This window comes from Lynx rufus, unplaced genomic scaffold (genome assembly GCF_022079265.1).
Source record: "Lynx rufus isolate CCGP_SWC_20201006 ecotype Redwood Valley unplaced genomic scaffold, mLynRuf1.p SCAF_26, whole genome shotgun sequence".
Lineage (NCBI taxonomy): Eukaryota > Metazoa > Chordata > Mammalia > Carnivora > Felidae > Lynx > Lynx rufus.
The window spans coordinates 4,276,310-4,300,322 of record NW_025814841.1 but is presented as its reverse complement, the minus strand read 5'-3'; the positions used below and the strand labels follow the sequence as shown (position 1 = coordinate 4,300,322).

The following is a 24,013-nucleotide window of genomic DNA, read 5'->3' as shown; positions in this document are numbered from 1 at the left end:
TCCTCTTTTCGTCCGATTATATTCTGACAGGTGCCTGCTGATTCTCAAACTACTTTTCAGATTCACATGCTGTCAAAATCTACCTGGGTTCAAGGTGAAGTTTCGATCAGGGAGAGCTGATGCTCGGATTTGGGACCATTGGTCTTAGTAAACACTGTAGATGGCACCATGCAAACCCATAGAAAATGCTCGTTCTCCAAACTCTGCCCTTCCTTTGCTGTAGAGAGAAGTAAGACTCCGTGTGTAGGGACTAAGAGCTAGGCTCCAATCTTCCTCTTCCTGACATTTAGACCAACCTTTGGCAAATGTCTCAACCTTTCTTTGTTTCAGGTGAAGAGGAATTACAGAAACATTATTAATTCATCCAGTGTGACGTTAAAGGACATGGAGGGCTCTAAACGGCCTTAAGAACACGCAGTGCTGGGGCGCCTGGGTGGCTCAGTAGATTAGGGGTCTGACTTCGGCTCAGGTCAGGATCTTACAGTTGGTGGGTTTGAGCCCCGCATCAGGCTCTGTGCTGACAGCTCAGAGCCTGGAGCCTGCTTCGGATTCTGTGTCTCCCTCTCTCTCTGCTCCTCCCCCTCTCATGCTCTGTTTCTGTCTCTGCCTCTCTCTCTCTCTCTCAAAGGAAAAAGGAAAAGAATATGTAGTACTATGTGGATGTTTTACCAAAACCTTCTCTGGGTTTTTGGAATTCTCTTTGGAATTAGTCCTGTGGGAATATGCCTCTGTGGATCTCTTCTCGCCTCTAATTCAGTCCCCTTTTCTTCAAGCTGTTATAGTCTACAATCTGAAGTTCCGCCATTTTAAAAAATCACACAGCAGCCACCTCGTCATCACCAGACTTTCCTCTCCAGGCCATTTTCTGGAGAATGTGGCTCATATTCCCTGGTGAGAGAACAAATCGGTTATTCATTACATCTTATCAATGAGCTAGGGCTACACAGAAAGGAAGTCTAATGAAATCAGAAACTTGGAAATACCAGCAACTGCTTTGTCCCGGGTTTTCATCTGGGGTGTAACAAAGTCCCACAGGACATTCCTCCAGGCTCGGAGATGAATGCTGAAGGCATTGAAAGCATTTGCTGAATCTCTTTAGAATTAACTCCGAGGAGCTGACCTGTCTTCTCCTGAGAATTATTTGGTTTAAATATTAATGGGGGAGAATTTACAACGTTTAGTTTCACACTTCTATATAAATGTTTTGTGGTAGCATATGCAATTAATTATTTTCTTTTTTCCATATGTGCAAAATTTTCTCTTTCACTCTTTCTAACCTCTTAATCCAAGTCAAAAACGCATTTATCTTCTTGCTGTTTTAATATTTCAGTTTCTCTTTCTTGTTTTCACTCTGGTTGTCATGTTTACCTGGCGTCTGTGTATCACCTCAATGCCAGGACCACAGATCTCCCCCGGGATGCATTCTTCAAAGGTGAGAGGTGAGTGAATGGTCCCATGTTCAATGACACCTGCTGACTTCCCCCCCACCCCATCTGTGAAGAATGGAATTAGATTTTGTGCTTTGGGGTGCTAACTTTGAGCTCTTGTCCTTTACAACAAAATTACAATTTGTAGGTCAATGAGGATGTGTCAGCTAGTCAAGATTGGGGAACCGGAGGGATGCTCAGTGGAAACTACTTTAGAATCTTCCAGATGGAGGGCATGGGGGAGCCTACAGCTCTGGTTTGCTCGCTGAATCTGGACTCAGGGGATCCTTGCTGAAGTTTGGCATTCAGGACTAAAGAGATTTACCTGGAATCTGCATCCTGTTGGCCAGAATTATTGCTTCTTTCGTTCATTTGTATGACTTTTTCACTTGGCAAATTCAAAACGTATAAAGCAGTGAATCTGTCTGTATTCTTCTTTCAGATGACTGATCCTGAAGGCTTAGGGTCCTGCACAGCTTCTGTTCTGTCCTAGACTGTGACTGTGTCACTCAAGGTCTCCTTTCTTCAGCTCACTACACTTGGGCAGAGCCCTGTCATGCTTGGCCAGATAAATAAGATCTGTAGGTAGAAGGGCTTTGGTCCCTAAAGCCCTCTGCTCCAGTTTCCATAGAAACAAGCCAAGGGTGATACCCACCACAAGGGCTCTTAAAGCCACACATACTTTATTCTGAGAATCCCATCGCGTTACAAATACCACTCAGCAATAGTTTTTATTTTTTATTATTTTTTTTTCAGCAATAGTTTTTAAAGGCATAATCCACTTCATTGCTCTGGATGGCTTTGACTAAGGCTTTCAATTCCCTGTTGCAACCCTCCCTCCTTTAAAATAATTATTTTTTGTTGTTGCTTTTAAACTTGATGGAAAAAAAATGACCAATTCATGCCAGTTGAGTTATAGATCCTGAACAGATGGTTTAAGATAATTTATTACATGTTACATATTTACATTTAATTTATTAGATTTATTCCTAAAGTTTGGGGAGAAAATTTAGTACCAACTAAAGAGTTATAATTAAAAGAGCACAGAGACAGGGTGCCTGGGTGGCTCGGTTGGTTAAGCATCCGACTCTTGATCTCAGTTCAGATCTTGATCTTAGGGTCTTGATCTCAGGGTCGTGAGTTCAAGCCCTATGTTAAAAGAGCACAGAGACAGTAGTCAGAGACCCCAAGCACTGATTGAAACTTGAGCTCTCTCAGAGATAACACTTTACTTTGTGACTTTGGGTGATACCACAAACCTCTCTGGCCATGATTTCCAGTTGGTAAAATCAAAGGACTGGATCAGCTGATCTCTAACTTTTTCTAGGTTCAAGAATTCTTTAAATTTGTGGTGTTATATAGTAGCAGAAGAGATTCCATGAAAAACATAGAATGTTGCTCTGTTGACAATTATGTCAGAGTAATAAGCACTTTGTTGGAAGGTTGCTACTAACATCATAAAGGAAGGAAAAGGGAAGGAGGGAAAAGAAAAAATACCACTTACCAAACTTCTGCTGTGTGCTAAGAAATTCAGAGACATTATCTCATGTGAAAACACATCATTTCAGAGATTTCCTCCTTAAGGGACAGAGATGCCATTTCTGCTTCTGGCCCCAAATGTGCAGGATAGCTAACACTGAGTGAATGCTTTCCGTGTGCCAGGCACTTTTCCAGGCACTTCATGCATACTTACACAATTTATTATCCCCATTCACAGATGAGGAAATCGAGGCACAGAGAGGTTAGGTAACTTGCCCAAGGTCATGGTTGGTAAATGGCAGAGCCAAGCTCCAAAGTCAGCGAGTTGGGCTCTAAATCTGTGCTCATAACCATATCCCCATATTATCTCTTTTCATTCATTCATTGAAGAAATACTTGATGAACACTGACTATTGGAAGGTAATGCCCTAGACTTGGTCTTATCTACTGGATGCTACATATTATAGACAATGGAGTCTACATTCTATACGTTATGTAGGATATGATGAATAACATGCCGATATTCTATATACTTTATAAGATGCATTAAGCTGTATACACTACTGTCTATATACAATGGGTAATAGACACGATTTATTATATGTACCAGCAGTGTTTTGCCATGATAGGTATTTAATAAATATATGTTGAATTAATGAATACAATACTCATTCAACATCATGTTCTATTCTGGCAGAGCTGGGTCACTGAGGGTTTATTCTTCCAGTTCTTCCCCTATCCTAGCCCTCTCCTTTAAGGGCAGTTTCCGTCTTTTACCAGGTGTTCTGACTTTTTGGGGACAGGTAAATTCATTGGCCCACCCAAGTCTGAGCTCTAGTTTGCAACAAGGAGTCGAGAGTACAATGGGAAATGAAGGAAGGGCTGACAGCTGGGCGATGGACAAAGGAATGGCAGGGCTGCAGGTGGGCTTGGAGGGAAGCCAGGCATGCCTCCCAGCCCCATCCAGAGAGGGTTTCCCTCATGCTCTGAGGTTCCTGGCCCTCTTTTGCTTTCTTGAAAACAAAGTTCAAAGTCGCAGAACTGGGAAGGTGTTAGTGATAAGCCTAGCCCAACTCTCTCAGAAATCATAGGCCCCACTCGCTACTCCCCAAACAAGGTAACAACCAGGCAAGGCCTCTGACTGTTCCTTAGCCACTAATTTTTAGTTGCAGTACTTTCTCCCCATTTTGGGGGTGGGGGGAGCGGGTTGCCCTCAGCTCTGCTGCTTTTGAAACAAGCGGACAGACCGCTTGGGATCCCTTCCAAGTGCTTCAGTTCTCCCCAGGATGGATGGATGGATGGATGGATGGATGGAAGGAAGGGAGGGAGGGAGGAAGGAAGGGAGGGAGGAAAAGAGGGAAAGAAAGGAGGGAGGGTGGGAGGGAAAGCAGGGTGAACGGATAAATGCATGAATAGGTGAATGGATGAACAGAGGAGTGTGTGCATAGATGGATGCGCAGGACCCTGAGAGCTATAACGCCAGCCGGCCGGGCCGAAGCCCTCCTGAGACCCCCGCCCTCTTCCATTACTCTGGCCGTGGCTCCTGAGACCCCGGCCGGCCCCGGCCCTCCGAGGGAGGGAGTGGAGGACCAGGGCGAGGGGAGGGGAGCGGGGGAGGGGAGGGCCTTGGAGACCGAGAGGAGGGGCGCACGGGGAGAGGGCGCGGCGCGGGGGGCGGCGGGCGCCGCGGGGGCCGGGCGCCTGGCTGCGGCGCGGGCGGGCGCGGGCGAGCCCGGGGACGCGATGTCGCCGCCGCCGCCGCCTCCTCGCCGGCCCGGGCTGCGCCGCCGGGGCTGAGCCACCGCCGGAGCCGCGAGCCGAGCGGCCGCCGGGCGCGCCCGCCCCGCGGGAGGATGGGCTGTGGCGGGAGCCGGGCCGATGCCATCGAGCCGCGCTACTACGAGAGCTGGACCCGGGAGACCGAGTCCACCTGGCTCACCTACACCGACTCGGACGCGCCGCCCAGCGCCGCCGCCACCGACAGCGGCCCCGAGGCGGGCGGCCTGCACGCGGGTGAGCGAGCCGGAGCGCGCCGGCCCCAGGCGCCGGGAGGCCGGGGCCGACAGGGAAGCGGGAGGGATGCGGGGCGCCGGGGGAGGGGGGGGACGGGCGGGCAGCCAGCCAGAGATTTCTGTGCGGCAGGTGGGGGGCTGGGAGGTGGTGGTGAGGAGGACAGACCGACAGGACCTGCGTGCTGACAGACCCACGGACCCAGGCCCAGGGAGAGGGGGGAGGGGGGCAGCGCGAGCCCCTTGGAGAGGCTGAGCCCAGTCCCCGGGGCCACGGGGAACCCCGCGCTCTGCCTCCGCCCGCGCACACTCAGTGCGGGGACCAAAGCGTGGGGCTGGGAGGACACCCACCCGGCACGCACACCTGCGCGTCAGCCCACCCGCGCGCGGCGCGCTCCCCAGCCCCGCTCCCCGTGGACCCTCTCGGGCCGCGTCTGCCACCGCGGGCCGCCTGCCCCTCTCTGCCGTAATTTATAGACGAGGCGCCTGACCCAGATTGCCTGGGTGGAGTCTTCCTCGTCGCTTCCCCTTCGCTCCCGCAGGGCTTCGAAAACCAGAATCCCAGAACCTCCCCCCCTCTCCCCTCGCCCCATCACTAGTTATGCACTTAAGCTGACTTCTCAAGCAGCTGTTCCAGAGCGAGGGCTTCCCTCCCTACCCCAAGGTGCCTCGGTGCTTTATGTGGATTAGAACTATAAATTAAATACGCTTACCATTTCCCCTCCGGCAGAAATCTAATAGAAGGATCTGCAAAGAAGTTTCTGGTCCAGTCGCTGATCAGATTTTTTTTTTTTTTAAAGCAGACACTAATAACTGTAGAGTAGAGATGAACATTGACTCTTGCCAGAGACCGAACCTTTAGTCATCAATGTGTTGGTGTAAAAGGAAGAAAACCTCACTATTTATTAAATGAATGTTGTCAAAAGCCAGATCGTTAGTGGCATAAAAATGTTTTAACTATTTATTGACTCCTTTAGGTTGTTGGCATTTTTGAATAATGAACTCTAAGAAAATGAGGTTAATTTGAAGCATAATATCTATTGTAAGGAGGAAAAAATGTGAAATGCTCTTAAAAATTCAATAATACTAAACTCCTGCTTCCTAGATAAGAGCTGCCACTTTAATCTTAAGAATCAGTCTCTCCATCTTTTAGGACCAGAACTGTCTCATTTTTCACATGAACTTCGTGATTCCCTTTTTTTTTTTTATTTTACTTTTTAATGTTTATTTATTTTTGAGAGAGGTGGGGGGAAGGGCAGAGAGAGAGGGGAGAGGACAGAGGATCTGAAGCAGGATCCAAGAGCAGAGAGCCCGATGGGGAGGGGGAGGGGGGTGGGGGGGGCTTGAACTCATGAACTATGAGATCATGACCTGAGTTGAAGTCAGACACTTAACCAACTGAGCCACCCAGGCACCCCAGTGATTCCCTTCTTTAAAAGGTAAGAACTGTGGGTACAAGACTTAAGGGCAGTATTTGTCTCTAATGTTTCTGACTCATTGTAGCAATCATAATGGTTACTTTGTGTTGCTGGTGCTTTCAGCAAGTTTCCAAATGATGTGTTGGCTAAATTCAGGGTCAGAATGAGGATAAGACATAAACTTTCAGAGGGACCTGGTAAATGTTGGATTTAATAGCATTTCCCAAGGAGGAGTGGTACTTCTCAAAAGAGTCAAAGGCCAGAGTTGCACTCCAAGGAAGAATGGTTTTCAAAGATCTAGTGTGAAAAAGAACAAAGTACAGTTTCAGGGAATGGTTGCCTTGGTGACTGGGAGTATGTGGTGCATGTGTGTGCATGCATATGGGTATGAGATGGTTATTATGGGATGGCTAAATATTCATTTCCAGTGCTTATTCCTTTATTAGTCTGCCATCCTGACTCATATCCCATTGTGCCTCATGAGATCAGGTCCCTGCAACAGGTGGGACCTAGGACAAACAAGTTTATTTATGATGCCTTGCCGAATGTCAGACAGCCTTGCCCGATGGTGGTCCTGAAGACCTTCATCATTCCAGGACAGGACCCTAAAATTGGCAAGACTCTTAAATGGGAAGGATCACTTCGATTCACTAGAAATTTCCATCAGCCTCAGGGGAAAGGGACGTTTCTGAAGATCAAGATGAAATCAAGGCTTCCTTTGCAGTGCATTGGCATTCCCTAGGGCCTTTAGAAAAGTGGCTTGTTTCCTGTGAATTTTTCAGACTGGAAACTGGGCATCTGTAGTCAGAGTGGGTCATCCAAGGAAGCTACAAATCTCCTAAGTTTCAGCCACCCTGGGAGATTAGCCAGGACCCTTTATTCTTTTCATCCTCTCTGCTCCCCCTGCCTCACCCACCCCCTGCCGGTGTTCCACCCGTGAATTCAGTCCTAGGCTTCTGGAGGGCACCTTAATGCCCCACGGTGACTGTATTGTGATAGGAAGCCAGAGGGTGCCAGATAGGAAGCCAGAGGGTTTCCTGTTTGCATCAATCTTTGTCTGATGGGGGACAAAAGGAAAGACTGGATTTAAGACAGTCCAGATTGTAAAATCAGAAAAATGTCTTCATTACTAGCATTCCGGAGCTGAAAAGGGTCTCTGGAGGCTGGCTACCTATTCATGGCAGATAGGATTCAATTAAATTGCCCCAGTTTGGACATTCTCTCAACCACTTCACAGCAATTATTCATCCCTTAGTCCTCAAGAGTCTTTTGTTTCTGTGCCCCTGGTCACTCTCCTTTAGCGTCAAGTTGAAGCCACCTTTCTTCTGGCCACCCCAACCTCAGGAGCCATGCGGGTGGGGAGTGGATTAATTCATCTTTATACCTTCGTACTAGCACACCGTGGAGCGCATGTGTGACCTCAGGTTGGGATATCACGCAGGTTTTCTGAATGAATAGGCACTTTGTCTAAAGGTACCCTGCATTCCTATCAGCTCTTTCTAGATTCCCTCCCTCCTCCTTCTCTCTTCTTTCAGCCCTTGCTACTGAAGTTTGCCCACTTGGATCCATTTAACCTAGATTCTTCAAAGTGTCTTTGTCATCCCACAGCTGCTCTTTAAAACAGCACCCTATTCCATGGAAACACCCAGCCCAGTTCAAAGATTCCATTTCTTCCGTAGCACCCCTCCCCCCCCAACTCTACACCCATGTCTACTGAAAAGTCCCATTTAAGCATGTCTGCTTGTACATCTCACTTCAGTTTCTCTTAGTCTAATCCAGACTGAGGCCATATCACATGATAGTGTTCAATAAATATTTGTTGGATCGATTCTGCATTTTACTGCAGGAAGGGGGGGGGGTGTTTTTCTGCCAGTCCTGCAAAGGAAAGTTTCTTGCCTCCTCATTACTCAAAAAGTGGATCCGGAGCCTCTGGTTCCTATTTTTGGAGATCATCTCCAACAGCCAGCAAATTCAATTAGGTTTTTAGATTCTGCTATTAAGTAGCCTGGAATCGAAGACTTAGCCAAAACCACAGTATCTGATACCCATTGCTTCCCTGTGTCGCAGAAGCCTGTCTGTCTGTCACAGGAGGAAATTAAATTTATCTGACATGATTTAGTCTTCATAAAATCAGTTTGCTGGATTGATTTTTACTTCTGTTGTCTGAGAGGGTCTCTCAGAAAGGGAGTCTCTGAGGTTGCCTTGCCCCAGCTTGCTCCGCCATTCCATACGTAACGTCCTAGATTTACCTCCATCTGATCATAAGTCCCTTAATTGCCCCTTTTTGTACTGTTAGGTATTTTCCTGGTTTCTCTAGGGAGTAAAACATTTCAAATGTCTCAAAAGCCCTTCTACTTTCCAGTTTGAAATTACTATAATACTATAATAATTACTTTAGTAAATGCAAGTAAATGGAGGATTACAAAATTAGAGACTCACAGCAAAACGGTTTACCCAAGTAAATTGATATACGTAAAATAAAGTGAAGAGCACTTAATGCTACCATCAGCTAATGTATATTGATGACTCACCAAGGGCCAGGTGCTGTACTCAGCAGCACTTAATGTAAATCATTTCACTTAATCCTAACGGCCGAGAAGAGGTAGGAACTGTGACCCTGTTTCTTTTACTAGCAAAGGCATGTGGCATAGAGGGTGTGAATGACCTTTCCCGGTCCAGTACTGGGATCCAGCTCTGCTGAATCCCACAGCCCGTGCTCCTAAATACCGCTTTCTTTTTTTTTTTCAACGTTTATTTATTTATTTTTGGGACAGAGAGAGACAGAGCATGAACGGGGGAGGGGCAGAGAGAGAGGGAGACACAGAATCGGAAACAGGCTCCAGGCTCCGAGCCATCAGCCCAGAGCCTGACGCGGGGCTCGAACTCACGGACCGCGAGATCGTGACCTGGCTGAAGTCGGACGCTTCACCGACTGCGCCACCCAGGCGCCCCTAAATACCGCTTTCTTGATTAATGGGAGATTCACTGCAGACTCGTTGCTTTTCCAGTTGATGGGACTCAAAGTCTAGTGTGATCTCTGGATATTCTAGTCTGGTCTCAGCACGGTTTTCTTCTGCAGCGTCCTTGAGGATGGGGTATGTCTTCCCTGGGCAAGGAGGCCTCCCCATACTTTTGTGGAGCAGTTCCCCTTGCAAGAAACTCTTCCTGCTGCCTTGTAAGTTCTACCTGGTGAGCTCCAGGCCCTTGTAACCAAGTCTTGTACAGGCAACTTGCAATATTTGAAGAAACCTGTTGCGTCTCCTGTGGCCACTGATTCTGCGGCCCCCAAACACATGCATATCTGTCAGTCATTTCTCAGACTTGTGGGGACCTGACCACATACCTCCAAAGACGTTGTCTGGCTTGTCAAAGTCCCTCCTGATAGACCCGTTGTTAGCTCCAAGCTTGTGGTGTTAGCTGAGCAGCGTGGGGCAACATGTGGACACTGAACCTCTCCTGATGCAGGTAAAATCAGGTTAGGATTTGTTTTCCTGCGGCTGTTGTTGCCTATTACCTTGATGACTCACATTAAACGTGTGATGAGTTAAAACCCTTAGGGCTTTCTTTCTAGTTAAATTTAAGTCCTGTGGCATCAGAGATGTCTGTGCTGTATATCCAGCACCAACACCTGGAACAGCGACTGGAACATAGGTGGCACTCAGTAAATGCTTGCTGAATGAATGGTTTATTTCTCCCATAAATCCTGCATTCATACTATTGATTTCAGGAACCCAAAGTTGGGATTTTTAAATTTATTCCTATTAAAGTATATCTCGTTAGTTTCAGTTTAGTGCTTAAATGTGGTGACCTTGATTCATCTCGATAGTGCCATTAAGACAATATTCTAGGGGCACAGGGTGGCTCAGTCAGTTGAGTGACTCTTGATTTCGGCTTAGGTCATGATCTTAGGGTTGTGGGATCAAGGCCTACATGGGGCTCTGTTCTGACAGTGGAGTCTTCTTAAGATTCTGTTTCTTTCTCCCTCTGCCCCTCCCCCACCCCGCTTGTGCACGCTCCCCCTCTGCCCCCTGCTCGCTTTTCTCTCTCTCTCTCTCTCTGTCTCTCAAATAAAATTTTTTTTTAATTTTTTAATGTTTTATTATTTATTTTTGAGAGTGAGAGAGACAGAACACAAGTGGGAAAGGGACAGAGAGAGAGAGGGAGACACAGAATCCAAAGCAGGCTCCAGGCTCTGAGTTGTCAGCACAGAGCCTGACGTGGGGCTCAAACTCACCAACTGTGAGATCATAACCTGAGCCGAAGTCAGACTGCCAACCGACCGAGCCACCCAGGCACCCCTCTCTCAAATAAATTTTAAAAAGAAGACAGTATCTTAGGTCTTTGTTTCCCTGTGTTGACAGACGAAAGATAAAAGACATTTATTTGCTCTCTCATTCGTTCAATATACATTAGGCACAAAGTTGAGTAAGATTTGTGCCTTGAACCATAAGAAATAATATAGTGGAGACAGACGCAGAGGTCACACCTTCAGGGCAGCATGGTCCATACTGGAATAGCATGGGGGAAAGATGCTGGAGGAGTACAGGGGGCTGAGTAGTTCGATCTGGGTGTGTGGTGGGGGGTATACAGTGTGTGGACAGAGCCCTAAGGGAGTGTGCGTGGCAGACGAGGCAGGACTGTCCCTGCAGGCCTTCACCACCAAGGAGGTGAAGGGAGCTTACCCTGCTTCCTCTGTCCAGAGCAGTACCAGCGGAGAGCCCATCTGGGGCTTTCTGATGGCTACGGCTCCTCCTTGCCCCCCAGCTCCCTCTGTCTACCTGTTACGCTTGTGGTATATTATTAATTAAAAAAATTTTTTTTTAATGTTCATTTATTTTTAAGAGAAAGAGACAGAGTGCAGGCAGGGGAGGGACAGAGAGAGAGAGGGAGACACAGAATCCGAAGCAGGTTCCAGGGTCTGAGCTGTCAGCACAGAGCCCCAGTGCGGGGCTCGAACCCAGGAACCACGAGATCATGACCTGAGTTGAAGTCGGATACTTATCGACTGAGCCATTTAGACGCCCCAGTTGTGGTTATATTTTTGAATAATTTATTGATAAATGTCTGCCCCCTCAAGCATGACGAGCTTTACTAGTTAGGTAAGGGGTCTTTTTGCTGACCCCTGGATCCCTGTGCCTAACACCGTGCCTGGCTACAGTAGGGCCTCAAGTGATCTCTCTTTAATGACTAAATCTCCTAAAATGACTATGTGTTCATTTCTTTCTTCCGGTAGTACCCACAGATGATGTTTTCATTCCTCAGAAGTTCCATCCGCTCATCCTTCTTGGGTTCTCATCTACCTGATGAGTTGTATAGTAGGAAAACATGCCCACCCTTTTCTGCCCCCTTTGCCAAACACCAGCCTCTTTGTTACAAGGGTTGTTTTGCAACAATCGCTACGAAAACAGGTGGGAGCAAACGCAGGCGGTTCATAAAGTTTAGGAAGTCTCACGTGCCCTGTCTCTTGGGCAGAGTTATATACATCCTGCCACAGGCTCTCCAGGGACCTTGTCCAGCCCCGTGATGGCACCAGCCACACTGCATTGCTGGAGCTTACTCATGCCTCTGTCGCTCCAGTCAGCCTGTGAGCTCTGCCAGGTTGGGCACTGCGTGATTGGTGGTTGCATGCCTGGCTCTAACAGTGAATAAAATGAATAGTTGGATGAATGATCCAGCTAAGCAAATGAAGTTTTGTCTTCCATCCTCTTTCCTGAGTCTGATCTTAGATGATTTTGTCTTAGAAATCAGTTACTGAACTGTGTCTGTGTTAGATACTAGACAGTCAATTCTGACTCTAACCCGAGATGAATTTAAGGTTCTAGACGCGGGCCCCACTTGGAGGAAGATAGTCCCCTGTCATCTGGCAAGGAGTCTTTTCCTGGCTTATCCTGTAACTCAGCAGTCGACTCCTCAGGCTTAGACCACTAGTGGTCCTGCCTTTGCCTTGGGATCTATGTACTTGCAACACCTTCCTGCTGATAAGGCCTTTCTGTCCTTTAGTGCTGTTGGATGTCTGAGCCTGTTCGTGGCTGACGGTACCTGGACTTGCATCCCAGGAGCCTTTCTATATCAGCTTCTACCACTCTCAGAAGACCACTGACTTCTACTGCAAAATCCTATCCCTGCAGGGACTCCTACGGAGATTCTCTGGCTGGTCCGAACACCTCCTTGGCTTCCGTCTGGAGAGGAGACTAGATGGGTGTATCCCCAGCCTACATTATGATCTAGTGCCTTCCAGCTTAGCTGCCACCAACATTCACCTCCTTACATGCTCTCCTCCCTCTTTGCCCTCCAACCACCTCCATCTCTCTGTTATGGGCTCAACTATCTGTCCCCCAAATTTCTATGCTGAAGTCTGAACCCCCGGTATATCAAATGTGACCTTATATGGAGATAAGGTCTTTACAGAGGTTAAAGTGAGGTCATTAGGGGAGCCTGGGTGGCTCAGTTGGTTAAGCATCCAACTTTGGCTCAGGTCATGATCTCATGGTTTGTGAGTTCGAGCCTCGCGTTGGGCTCTGTGCTGGCAGCTCAGAGCTTGGAGCCCACTTTGGATTCTGTGTCTCCCTTTCTTTCTGCTCCTCCCCTGTTCACGCTCTGTCTCCCTCTCCTTCAAAAGTAAATAAACATTAAAAAAAAATTAAAAATGAGGTCGTTAATATGGGCCCTAATCCAATGTGATTGATGTCCTTATACAAAGGGAAATTTGGACACACTGACACACAGGGAGAATACCATGTGAAGATAAAGGCAGAGGTTAGGGTGATGCTTCTATAAACCAAGGAACACCCAAAATTGCCAGCAAGCCACCAGGAGCTAGGAGAGAGGCACGGAACAGATTCTCCCTCCCAGAAGGAGAAGGAAGCTTCCTGATCTCAGATTTCTAGTCTCAGACTCGTGAGACAATAAATTCCTGCGGCTTAAGCCACTAGTTTGTGGTACTTTCTTACAGCAGCCCTAGAAAACTAACATAAATGTATTGATGAGCTCTACCATTGTGAACACTTGGAAATAAGGAGAGAGAGGGTTTCTGTTGTCACTACCTCACTCTCCCTTCGGCGATTGGTCGATTGGGTCAATTACCTGGTCATTTAAATTCAAATAATTCCTGAGCATCTAACACGTGAGAATTTTTCTTTGGGACGTTAATTTACATAACTCTCTAAAATAACCTCCTAAACCATTGTCATCCCCATTTACCAGATGAGGAACCTGGGGGTTCAGTGAGGTTGAGCAAGGTCACCCACCGGGAAGTAGGAAAGCCCACATCGGAATTCAGGGGTCCTGTTTTTTTGTTTTTTCAACGTTTTTATTTGTTTTTGGGACAGAGAGAGACAGAGCATGAACGGGGGAGGGGCAGAGAGAGAGGGAGACACAGAATCGGAAACAGGCTCCAGGCTCTGAGCCATCAGCCCAGAGCCTGACGCGGGGCTCGAACTCACGGACCGCGAGATCGTGACCTGGCTGAAGTCGGACGCTTCACCGACTGCGCCACCCAGGCGCCCCCAGGGGTCCTGTTTTTAAATCCAGGGCTGCGTCTGTTATGCCATAGCTGCTCAGCATGGATTTAGTGTCCTCCTCCACCCCCTCTGCCTTGAGCTGTTTCGAAAACCTTCTTGGAGTGCCGGCCTCCTGCCAGCATTTACAAGGCTGAGGACACAAGACCTTGAGGAGGGTTCCATTGCCCCCTCCCTGGGCTGAGCTCCCTGAGCAGGGCTGCAGAGAGGGCTCAGAAAAGCATCAGTCATCTGATGGGCTCCTTAAAGATGAACAGTCTTTGGGCAGAATAATATACATGTTTTCAGCTTTCAAATGCAATGGATATTCCTTAAGAAACTTTAGGAAGTACAGAGAAGCACACAAGGAAATAGCGCCTCCGTCAGGATCTGGGTTTCACCCTCAGGTCCTGTATCTGGGTTATGCAGGGCATCTTTGATCTTCTGTGCGGACCATGTTTAAAGTTTTGGGGTATAGGAACAATTCCTCAAATTTCTTGAAAGCTCAGAGGCCAAGAAAAAAAAGTTGTTTTGTTTTTCTTTGTGTTCAGGAAAATATTTGGAGGTAGTGGCAGCCAAAGTCTAGTTTGAATGGAGGAAGAGGTGAGGGTGGGGAAGGCCATGGGTAAGTGAGGGGATTTTTCTCCCTTTTTTTCTTTTAATACTAAGCAAATACAGTTGAATTCAGGTAAATTACATACGAGGCAAATGCATACTGTGACTCCATTGTTTGCCATTTTCCTACATCCCTCTGCCATCCCCCACAATTGGCTCGGGCAGAGTTTTATTTATTTATTTTTAATGTTTTATGATTTGCTTTTGAGAGTGAGAGAGACAGAGCACACATGGGGGGGGGGAGCAGAGAGAGAGGGAGACACAGAATCGGAAGCAGGCTCCAGGCTCTGAGCTATCAACACAGAGCTCGATGTGGAGCTTGAACTCATGAACCGCGAGATCATGAGTCAGATGCTTAACCAACTGAGCCACCCATGCGCCCCCCTTAGATTTTTTTTTTTTTTTAATTTAGCTCCACCTTGTTTACAAATAGTACCAATTTCTCTAAGATTCTGGGATTAGGTTGTCTATTAGTCTTAGTTTTGGGTGATTGTAAGTCTTGGTCTTTTTCTGTCTTCATAGGCATTTCAGTGGGCAGTTGGGCAAGATGGAGTGGGTAGCTCGTAGCCAGATGCCCTTCAGCCCCAAAGTCCAACCCAGAGCCTGTTGGCCTTCTCCTCTATGCCACTGCTCCAGCCTGTGATCCATTCTCACCCACGGGACTACCCAGCCTGATCTGCTGTCCATTGACCATTGCACATGCTTCCTCCTCTTCAGTGAGCCCACTTCTGACACCCATCATGACCTCCAGTCCTGACCTTTCTGGGCTCTCTTCTCTATCATCATCTTCCTTCTTATTTTGCTTGAAGGTTATAGTTCACTGGTTAAGGAATTCGACTTTGACAGCAGATATTTACCAGCTTTGTGACCTTGAGCAAGTTTCTTAGCTTGTCCAGATTGCAGTTTCCACGTTAGGGTGGGAATCATTGTTGAATGAATGTGTTCACAAACGTGAAGTGTGAAGTCTTTCAGTGCTGCCATTCTCGTACCCAGGTTCTCCCACCTCTTCAGTATTGCCCTGGGCTCGCCATGCCAGTTTCAAACCTGGGGTTTGCTCTTCCCCTGTGCTCCTTACATGCCTGTTTCTGAGATGCCTGGCATCGCTGGAGCAAGTCGTGGGTACTGGTGATCGCACCCAAGGGCCATTCATTCTCTAGAGCCTCAGTGTTCTTACCACTTGTTTGCAATTCTGTTAATTCCTTATTAACATGCTGTGACAGTCCCCGTGTGATAGCTCCTGACACAATCCTGTTCTTTCCCTCTGAACACTAAAAGAAAAAAAAAATCAAAGACTTGCTACAAATTCTCCCGTCTTTCCCTCGAATCACCTGCTGTATGTCCTTCCGGGCACCTCAGTATTTTAAAACCATCTTTAGCCCCCTGTCCTCATCTCTGCCTGTTTGGATTCTAAAGTGCACTGACGAGGTTGTTCCTTGTCACTGTAGGTGAGGACATCACAGGCCATCCTGTTCTGCAGGGTGAAGGTCTACTGTGTGGTCCATCGGCCGTCCCTGAGTCCAGGCCACTATCCTGTTTTACTTGCACCTCAGCAATAGCCTGCTTCTGTTCTCGCCCTTGGCAAGTCATTATTCACGTTAGAGGGAGAAAAATCTTCCAAAAACATGTATCAGGTCTTGTCACTCACTTGTGAGTGATCGCTCTGGTAGCTTCCCAATCTGTCATATGTAGAATAAAACCCCACTCCTTTCCTCAGCTTCCATGCCCCCGTCCCAAACAGCTTCTCCAGCTTTGCCTACCCTGCTCGCTCTCTCTCTCTCTCTCTCTCTCTCTCTCTCTCTCTCTCTCTCTCTCTGTGTCTCACCGTGTTCCAGCCATGCTGGCTTCCTCTTTGTTCTTTGAACACCCTCACCGCTTTCCTGGGGCGCTTGCTGGAACATGCCCCCCCCACCCCCTCTTTCCCCGGTTGACTCCACGTCACCCTTCAGCTCTCAGTTCAGATGTCACCTCCTCAGAGACACCAGCCTTCCTCAGTTACATCTGATTATTTGTTTCTTTTGATCACCAAGCCTGCCATTGTCTTGTTCTTTTACTGTCTGTTTCTTCTTTACTCTGTCACTCCAGGAGGTAAAGGGACTGCAGATCACATTCACTGCTGTAGCCCAAGTACTTAGCACCCTGCCCAGCACAGAGTGGGCACTTAATAAATATTTGTTGAAGGGAGCCCTCCTCATCTTTTGTGTCAGTAAGGAATTGCATGTGGTGGCGCAAATAGAATCCAGTTTAGCAAGGAGAGGATTTATTTTTTTGCCCTCCACAGAAGTCGTGGGCAGCTGCACTGCTCAGGAATGCCATCAAGGACCTGGGCTCTGTAAGTTTACTGCTTTGCCATCTGTGGTGTGTGTGGATTTCTTTCTCAAAGTTGCCAGGGGTTGTAGCATCTTACTTTAGATAGGAAGAAGGGGGAAAACCAGAAAGGCATGCTCTACCTGAGTCTACTTCTTTTTATCTGAAAAATGACAGCTTTCCCAGAACCCAGTAAGTTTTGCTTGAGTCTCATTGGCCGGAACTGTGTTATTACCTGGCTGTCCCTGGCTGTAAGACACTCTAGGAGATCGGGACTTTCAGTTGGGCACGTACACCCTAAAGATATATCATGTTCCTTTTGGCAAAGAAAAAAAGGGGGGGAATGGATGTTGGGTAGGCTGCCTGCAGGGCAACTATGCCTTTCATCCTAAGGCTATGTGAGAGAGGAGAGAAGATTAGAAGGAGAAAGGGGAGGAGGAAAGAAAGGAAGGGGAAAGGGGTAAAGGGAAGTGAGGAGGGAGAGGTCAGCTAGAAACCAAAGCAGCATAATACTGGTATTAAGATTTTGCCATACTGCTACTACAACTAAATGGTGTTTTTAGCATGTTTTACCATGTGCCAGGTGAGTTCACAAAGGTTGATACTTGCTGAGAAAATCACATGTGCTAATAATGAACTAATTCTAGAGCTAATACAAGAACTTAAAGCTTCCAGAATAGTCTTTTAACATCAAACTCTGTGTGGTGTACCTGAGATGTGCATTGGGCTTTCCTTTGTTTTCTGCTTCATTTTCCAGCAAAGTTAATGCCAGCCAGAAACTGATGTGCCAGCTGATGTTCTGTGGCACCAATTTCCAATCAGCGGGACCATTTGTGGAGGCTCTCTGTGCAGGGTCACACTGATGCTCAGGCTGGGGGCTTCTGTTAGAGAAGCAACAGACGGCCGGTTGGCTAATACAAAGACTTGACGGTAAATCCTGCAGAAATCTAGAAAACCCACCCCACTATTGTCTCCAGAGCTTGTGGACTTTAGGGCATGAGGAAACTGAAAGGATTTGAAGAAAACAGCAGGGCTGTTTGGGAAATTGGTCGTCATAACAACAGGGCACAGGCTACAGTGAAAGCGGCAATTGCCCGCACACCCTTCATAAGGGGGGCGATTCAAGTTGAAGCACGAAACCAATGCCTCATTAAATGACTACATGCAAGGATTGCTTTTCAGGGACAGTCTTCGGAGCAGCCAGGCTCAGATTTGCTTGGCTGTGGTGATAATTGATGTGTGTGCAAACACAAATGAACACAGCCACTGCCTCATGAGCATGGCTCCCATTAAGTGCATGCCCAGCATATGCCAGGCACTGCATATTTATTACCCAATTCTCTTACCCCTATTTTACAGATGGGAGAAGTCAGATTGGCGAGGGGACTTTCCCAAGGGCTTGAAGACTGTAAGTGGCCGAGTGAGGTTTGGAACCCAGCTCTGTCTCATTCTGAGCCCCGCGCTCTTCCTCTGGGCCAACCCCCTAACTGATCACTAGCTCTGGTCCTCATTGCCTTTCAGCTGGACATTTGCAACAGCCTTCTGACCTGTCCCCCGAGCCCCAGTCACTGCCACTCCTGTATCTTTCACATCATTGCCGGGTGAATATTCCCGAAGCATAACTGGGATCATTATGGGGTTATTCTCCTGCTCAGAGCCTTTGATGATTTTTCTTTGCCAAATGAGACTGCAAATGTCTTAGCCTGGCATTTAAGGCTTTCTCTCCAGCCTAGTCTTCCACCAGCTGTTTGCAGGTCCTCTACACTTATCACGACTCAGGGCTGCCTTTTGCCTGCAGCACCTTATCCTGTTGCCCACCCCCCCCCCACCACCCCTGAAAGCCCCACAGCCCCTGTGTGCCTGCCTCAGTCGTGTTCCCTTCTAGTGCACACGCAGTGCACTTATTGTGTTTTGCATCTTCTTATTTATGGCTATGACCCCTGTCTGATGTCATACCGCGTACTCTTACAGACTGTCGGGAAGTAGACTGAGATGGACTTTTACTGGGAAGAGCTTTAGGGAGGAACACCTGTGAGGGGTGAGGGAGGCGAGACTGGGCCAAGGGCGAACTTGAATTGCTGGGGGCTCTGGAGATATTGTAAGGAGAGGCGCTGTCACCCTATACCAGCCAAGTATCAGCTGCAGTCTGCCCCCAGCAAGGGGAAGCGACCTTGGGTGGGGCCACTTCCTTCCACAGAGGGCAGTTCCTCCAGAGGCACTCAGCTGTGAGCCTTCAGTGGTCGCCTCTCCCGGCCGGCCGCGTGAGGATCTGGTGTCAGTCCTGCAGGGAGATCCTGGGAGGGACCACACTCCTTATTTCTCAGTTGGCTTCCCTGGTGGCTACACATCACATTTACTTGGGGAACATAAACAAAACACCCCACCCTGAGACTTGTGCTGAAAGCCAGCCGGTTTAACAAGTTCTCAGGGCAGAGTGAAATTCCCTTGGTCAACGTGGGGCCTAAGACTCTGCATTTCTAACAGGGGCCCAAGTGATGCTTGCTGGCTCATGGACCTCTCAGAGAAGCGCGTCCTAGATCACAGGTTGGCAAACCTTAGCTGTAAAGGGCCGAGTGGTAAACACTTTAGGCTTTGTGGGCCACGTGATCTTTGTTGCAGCTATTCGGCTTTGCTGGTTTTAGCACCAAAGCGGCCACGGGCAACACAGAAATGAATGACCGTGGCTCTGTGGCAATGCCCATTCCTGTCCTAGGTGATTCCGAGGCTCAGCCAGCTTCAAGAGCCAGTGTCTTTAACCCTCAAGGCAGCGTGGAAGAGAGAAAAGGACTGGGCTTGCAGTAACTAGTTCCAGCCCTCAAATGCACCTCTAACTAGCTTAGCACATACTGAGCCCTTAAACACTGTCGGTGGAATGAGCAGATAAATGGGACTAAGTGGACTTCTTACCTTGAAGGCAATGTTTTAAGTATTTTATTTTTGAGAGAAAGGGCGTGAGTGGGGGGAGGGGCAGAGAGAGAGAGGAGAGAGAGAATCCCAAGCAGGCTCTGTGCTGTCTGCCCGCACAGAGCCCGAAGCGGGGCTCGCACTCACAAATCGTGAGATCATGACCTGAGCCGAAACCAAGAGTTGGACACTTACCTCACTGAGCCACGCAGGCTCCTCTTACCTTGAAGGCAGTTTTTGAAGGTTGTTAAATTGTCTCCGGTAACATTAGATCATTAAGATACTAGATATTTTATTATGCAAATCATGCTCTTGAGTGGGGTCTGGGAAGCAGACCGTATCCTGGGGGAGTAAGGTGCCCGTTCTCTGGGGAGTTGCCCCTGCCTGGGGCTTCCAGGAACTGGGACTCTTCCATCCCTTCAGCACAGGTCACTGTTGGTTCAGTGTCGTGAGATGCCACCTCCAGGGATGCCTTTCCCAGCTGGCAATTCTTCTAAGAGAGTAGTGCTGCTTCCAGGAGGTGTGAGGAATAATCATCTCCCTGGGGTCTCTCTGAGCTTTACCTTCCTGTAGCTCTCCTTTTCCCTCACAGGCTGTGACGCAGGAGCTGGGAGTGTTTAAAAAGTCGCCACACGTCTGGTTGGTTGTGAGTCTGGGCAGCTGATGAATGGGTTGTTTTTCTGAATCAGGTGCTCCCTTGTAGAGACACGGGCTTTTAGACATTACATAAGGCTGCAGAAAACATCCAGTGAACTTAGAGAAAAAGGATCATTTAAATAGAAGCTGCCAAAAATGCTAACAAAGAGACCCAGGGAGAGCGTGTCCAACCCGGTTAGTTTTATTTTTTTCTTTTGCACAGGAATTCAAAATTCAAACACCGACTATGGTTGGAACCCCTGAATCCCACAGCCACAAGCAAAAAATCAGTGGGAAATGTAATAAAAATTTAAATAAGAAGGCGATTTAAAGATACGTGCCGTCTCACGCGCACACACACACACATACATAACACACAGACACACACAGACACACACGCCTGCAATTATATCTTCAACTGAGCATTGTTCTCCCCAGTCATTGGTGTCCCCAGTGACACCAGAGGCTTGCAATTGCTCAGAACAATTCTGGAATCCTTTCGTTGTAGCCTCAGGCATTTTTTTTTTAATTTTTTTAATGCTTATTTATTTTTGACAGAGAGAGAGACAGAGCATGAGTGGGGGAGGAGCAGAGAGAGAGAGGGAGACACAGAATCCGAAGCAGGCTGTAGGCTCCGAGCTGTCAGCACAGAGCCCGATGTGGGGCTCGAACTCACAGACTGAGAGATCATGACCTGAGCCGAAGTCGGACACTCAACCGACTGAGCCACCCAGGCGCCCCACCTCAGGCATTTTTTAAACAATATTCAAACATATACAAAAGTTTAAGACCTTAACATGGCACACACATATTTCAAACATACATATACTTGAGAGAATGGTATAACGAGCTCCCATGTACCCATTACCCAGCTTCAACAATTCTTGGTGCATAGCAGATCTTGTATCCTCTGTACTTCCATGCCCCTTCACCAGCTGGATTAGTGTGAAGCAGATTCCAGAAGTCATGTCACTTCATTCATAAATACTTTCATATGGATCTCCAAAATATAAGGACTCTTTTAAAAAAGATATGTAAGTTTGGACCATAGGAAATGGTCATTTCTTTAAGTCGAAATGGTGGAATATCGGCAATTTTATAGGCTTCGACCTTATAACCACAATACCATTATTACACCTAAAAATTAATGAAAATTCCTTAATTCTCTAATTTAACCAAAATTCATTCATATTCAAATTTTGCCAATGGTCTTGTAAATGTTTTTTTTCCTACAACTGGTTTGTTTGAATCAGGGTACAAAAAATGCCCACCCATTCTATTTCACTCATCTTTTTCTTAAATTTCCATCAATTTATAGGTTTCCCATTTCCTCCTTCCCCCTTTCAGTTTTTATTTGTTGAGGAAACCTATTTTTTTGTTCCGTAGAGTTCCCCCCCCTTTTTTTTTTTTTTTTTGGATTTTGCTGATTGCACGCCTATGGTGTTAAAATGTATCCCCATATTCCCTGTAAAATAGTAATTAGAACTGCAGGCTTGGGGCGCCTGGGTGGCTCAGTCAGTTGGGCGTCCGACTTCGGCTCAGGTCATGATCTCACGGTCCGTGAGTTTGAGCCCCGCGTCCGGCTCTGTGCTGTCAGTTCGGAGCCTGGAGCCTGCTTCGGATTCTGTGTCTCCCTCTCTCTCTGCCCCTCCCCTGCTCATGCTCTCTTTCAAAAAATGAATAAACGTTAAAAAAAAAAATTAAAAAAAGAAAAAAAGGACTGCAGGCTTGATGGGGTTCAGGGCCAGTTTTGGGGGGACAAGAATGCCTCCTAAGTGATGGTGTACTCTTCCCGCTGTAACGCATCAGGAACGGCACAGCATCTGGTAAACTCTCATTGCTGTGAAGTCAAGACTAGCTGTGCCAACCTGATCCATCTATTATAAAGTATCTCATCAGCTTCCTGTTGCTGATAATCATTCCCTACATCTGTTATTTTACTAGGAATCACAAAAACGGTAATATTTGAACATTTCTTCAACATTTATTAGCTGGAATCCTTGGAATAAAGGAGAACTTTTCCTTATTGCCCATTCGGTTTCCCTGAAAAGGTGGTGTAAGTGCCTGTTTCTTTCCCTTCAATGATTTGTTTTCAGGGTGTTCCCTAGTTTCTTCAAAGGTAATCAACGAGCATTTTAAAAAATAGGGGCGCCTGGGTGGCACAGTCGGTTAAGCGTCCGACTTCAGCCAGGTCACGATCTCGCGGTCCGTGAGTTCGAGCCCCGCGTCAGGCTCTGGGCTGATGGCTCAGAGCCTGGAGTCTGTTTCCGATTCTGTGTCTCCCTCTCTCTCTGCCCCTCCCCCGTTCATGCTCTGTCTCTCTCTGTCCCAAAAATAAATAAATGTTGAAAAAAAAATTAAAAAAAAAATAAAAAATATCATTATGGATTTATGGGTTTTAGCATACGTGATGAGTTTTACTTCATAATATATGTTATTATTTTGTGTGTGTGCTCAAATTGTCCTATCTTTGACTAGTGGGAGCCCCTCAGTTTGGTTCCTGACTTCTGCACTAGTCTTTAATGGTCCCTGCTCTGTAGCATGACTCCTTTTCCTAGGCTTAGCTTGTAGTTTGCCTATGCTAGCCTTACGATTAGCCATTTTTCTGAAGCCCTGGTTTCTTTCATTAAAATAGGATATTTAGAGACTCCAGCCTGGGTACCTGGGATGCTTATTGCTACCGGGTTGTTTGTTTATAAACTTTTTTTGTAGCCATAATTAGGAGGTGGTTTTTGTTTGTTTGTTTGTTTGTTTGTTTGTTTTAGTAGTTTCACGCCCAGCACAGAGCCCAGTGTGGGTCTTGAACTCATGACCTTGAGATCAAGGAGTTGGATGCTTAACCTGAGCCACCCAGGCACCCCGGAGCTAGGAGTTGCTTTCTTTTTTAAAGAGACCGTACAGAGGCACGTGGGTAGCTCAGTTGGCTAGGTGTACAATTGTCGATTTAGGCTCAGGTCTTCATCTCAGGGTCATGAGATTAAGCCCCATGCTGGGCACTGACTGTGCTGGGCGTGGAGCTTGCTTGGGATTCTCTCCCTCTCCCTCTGCCCCTCAGCCACCCACCTCTGTGCCCACATGCTCTCTCTCTCTCTCTCTCTAAAAAAAAAAAAAAGAGAGAGAGTGACAGACAGTATATTTATATTTATATTATTAATTCAAAATTTTTAATTGTAGTATTGTCCCTTAATTTTTATTTAGATGCTGAAAATTTTGGTTTCTAACAACATTATAAGTCCTTATTTACTTTGTCTTATAATGCATCTAACAATGTGGTTACTGAAAATATTGTAATATTTTTGTGGGAGTTTTTTTGTCCTTAAAATATATCCCAACGGGATGTACAGTTAGATTGCTATATTTTAAAGTCACTTGAAATAATTTCTTCTGTGTGGTTAAGCCATCACCTCGCTGTATAGGGTATGTTTATTTGTTTTATTTTGCTTTTGCAGTAGAGTTGCTTTTTTTCATTTCAGTTAAATTTTATGTTATATTTAGGTAGAGAATTTACATGGTTCCAATAACAAATCTACAAAACAAGTTACAATTAAGAAGCCTAAGCTAACTTTCATCTCTGCCCCCTTTACTCTGTTCCCTTTGTCTTCCTGTAGATACTCATTTTATTAGTTTTTTGGCTTATCTTCTCATTTAAAAAAAAAAAGTATATACACACATATATTCACATACTCTCCCTTTTAAGGGTGGGGGGTAGCATACGGTACCCTTCG

The 24,013-nt window shown here is 46.9% G+C and overlaps 1 protein-coding gene across 1 annotated transcript in view; it reads left to right on the top strand.

The window, feature by feature from the left end:
- Positions 1-4,759: 4,759 nt before the first annotated feature.
- The window catches only part of BAALC (BAALC binder of MAP3K1 and KLF4), an 85,980-nt gene continuing 66,726 nt past the window's right edge, over positions 4,760-24,013 (top strand). Inside the window, exon 1 of the mRNA XM_047088863.1 lies at positions 4,760-4,919. Coding sequence (XP_046944819.1) covers positions 4,760-4,919 — 160 coding nt within the window. The remainder of the gene's footprint in view (positions 4,920-24,013) is intronic.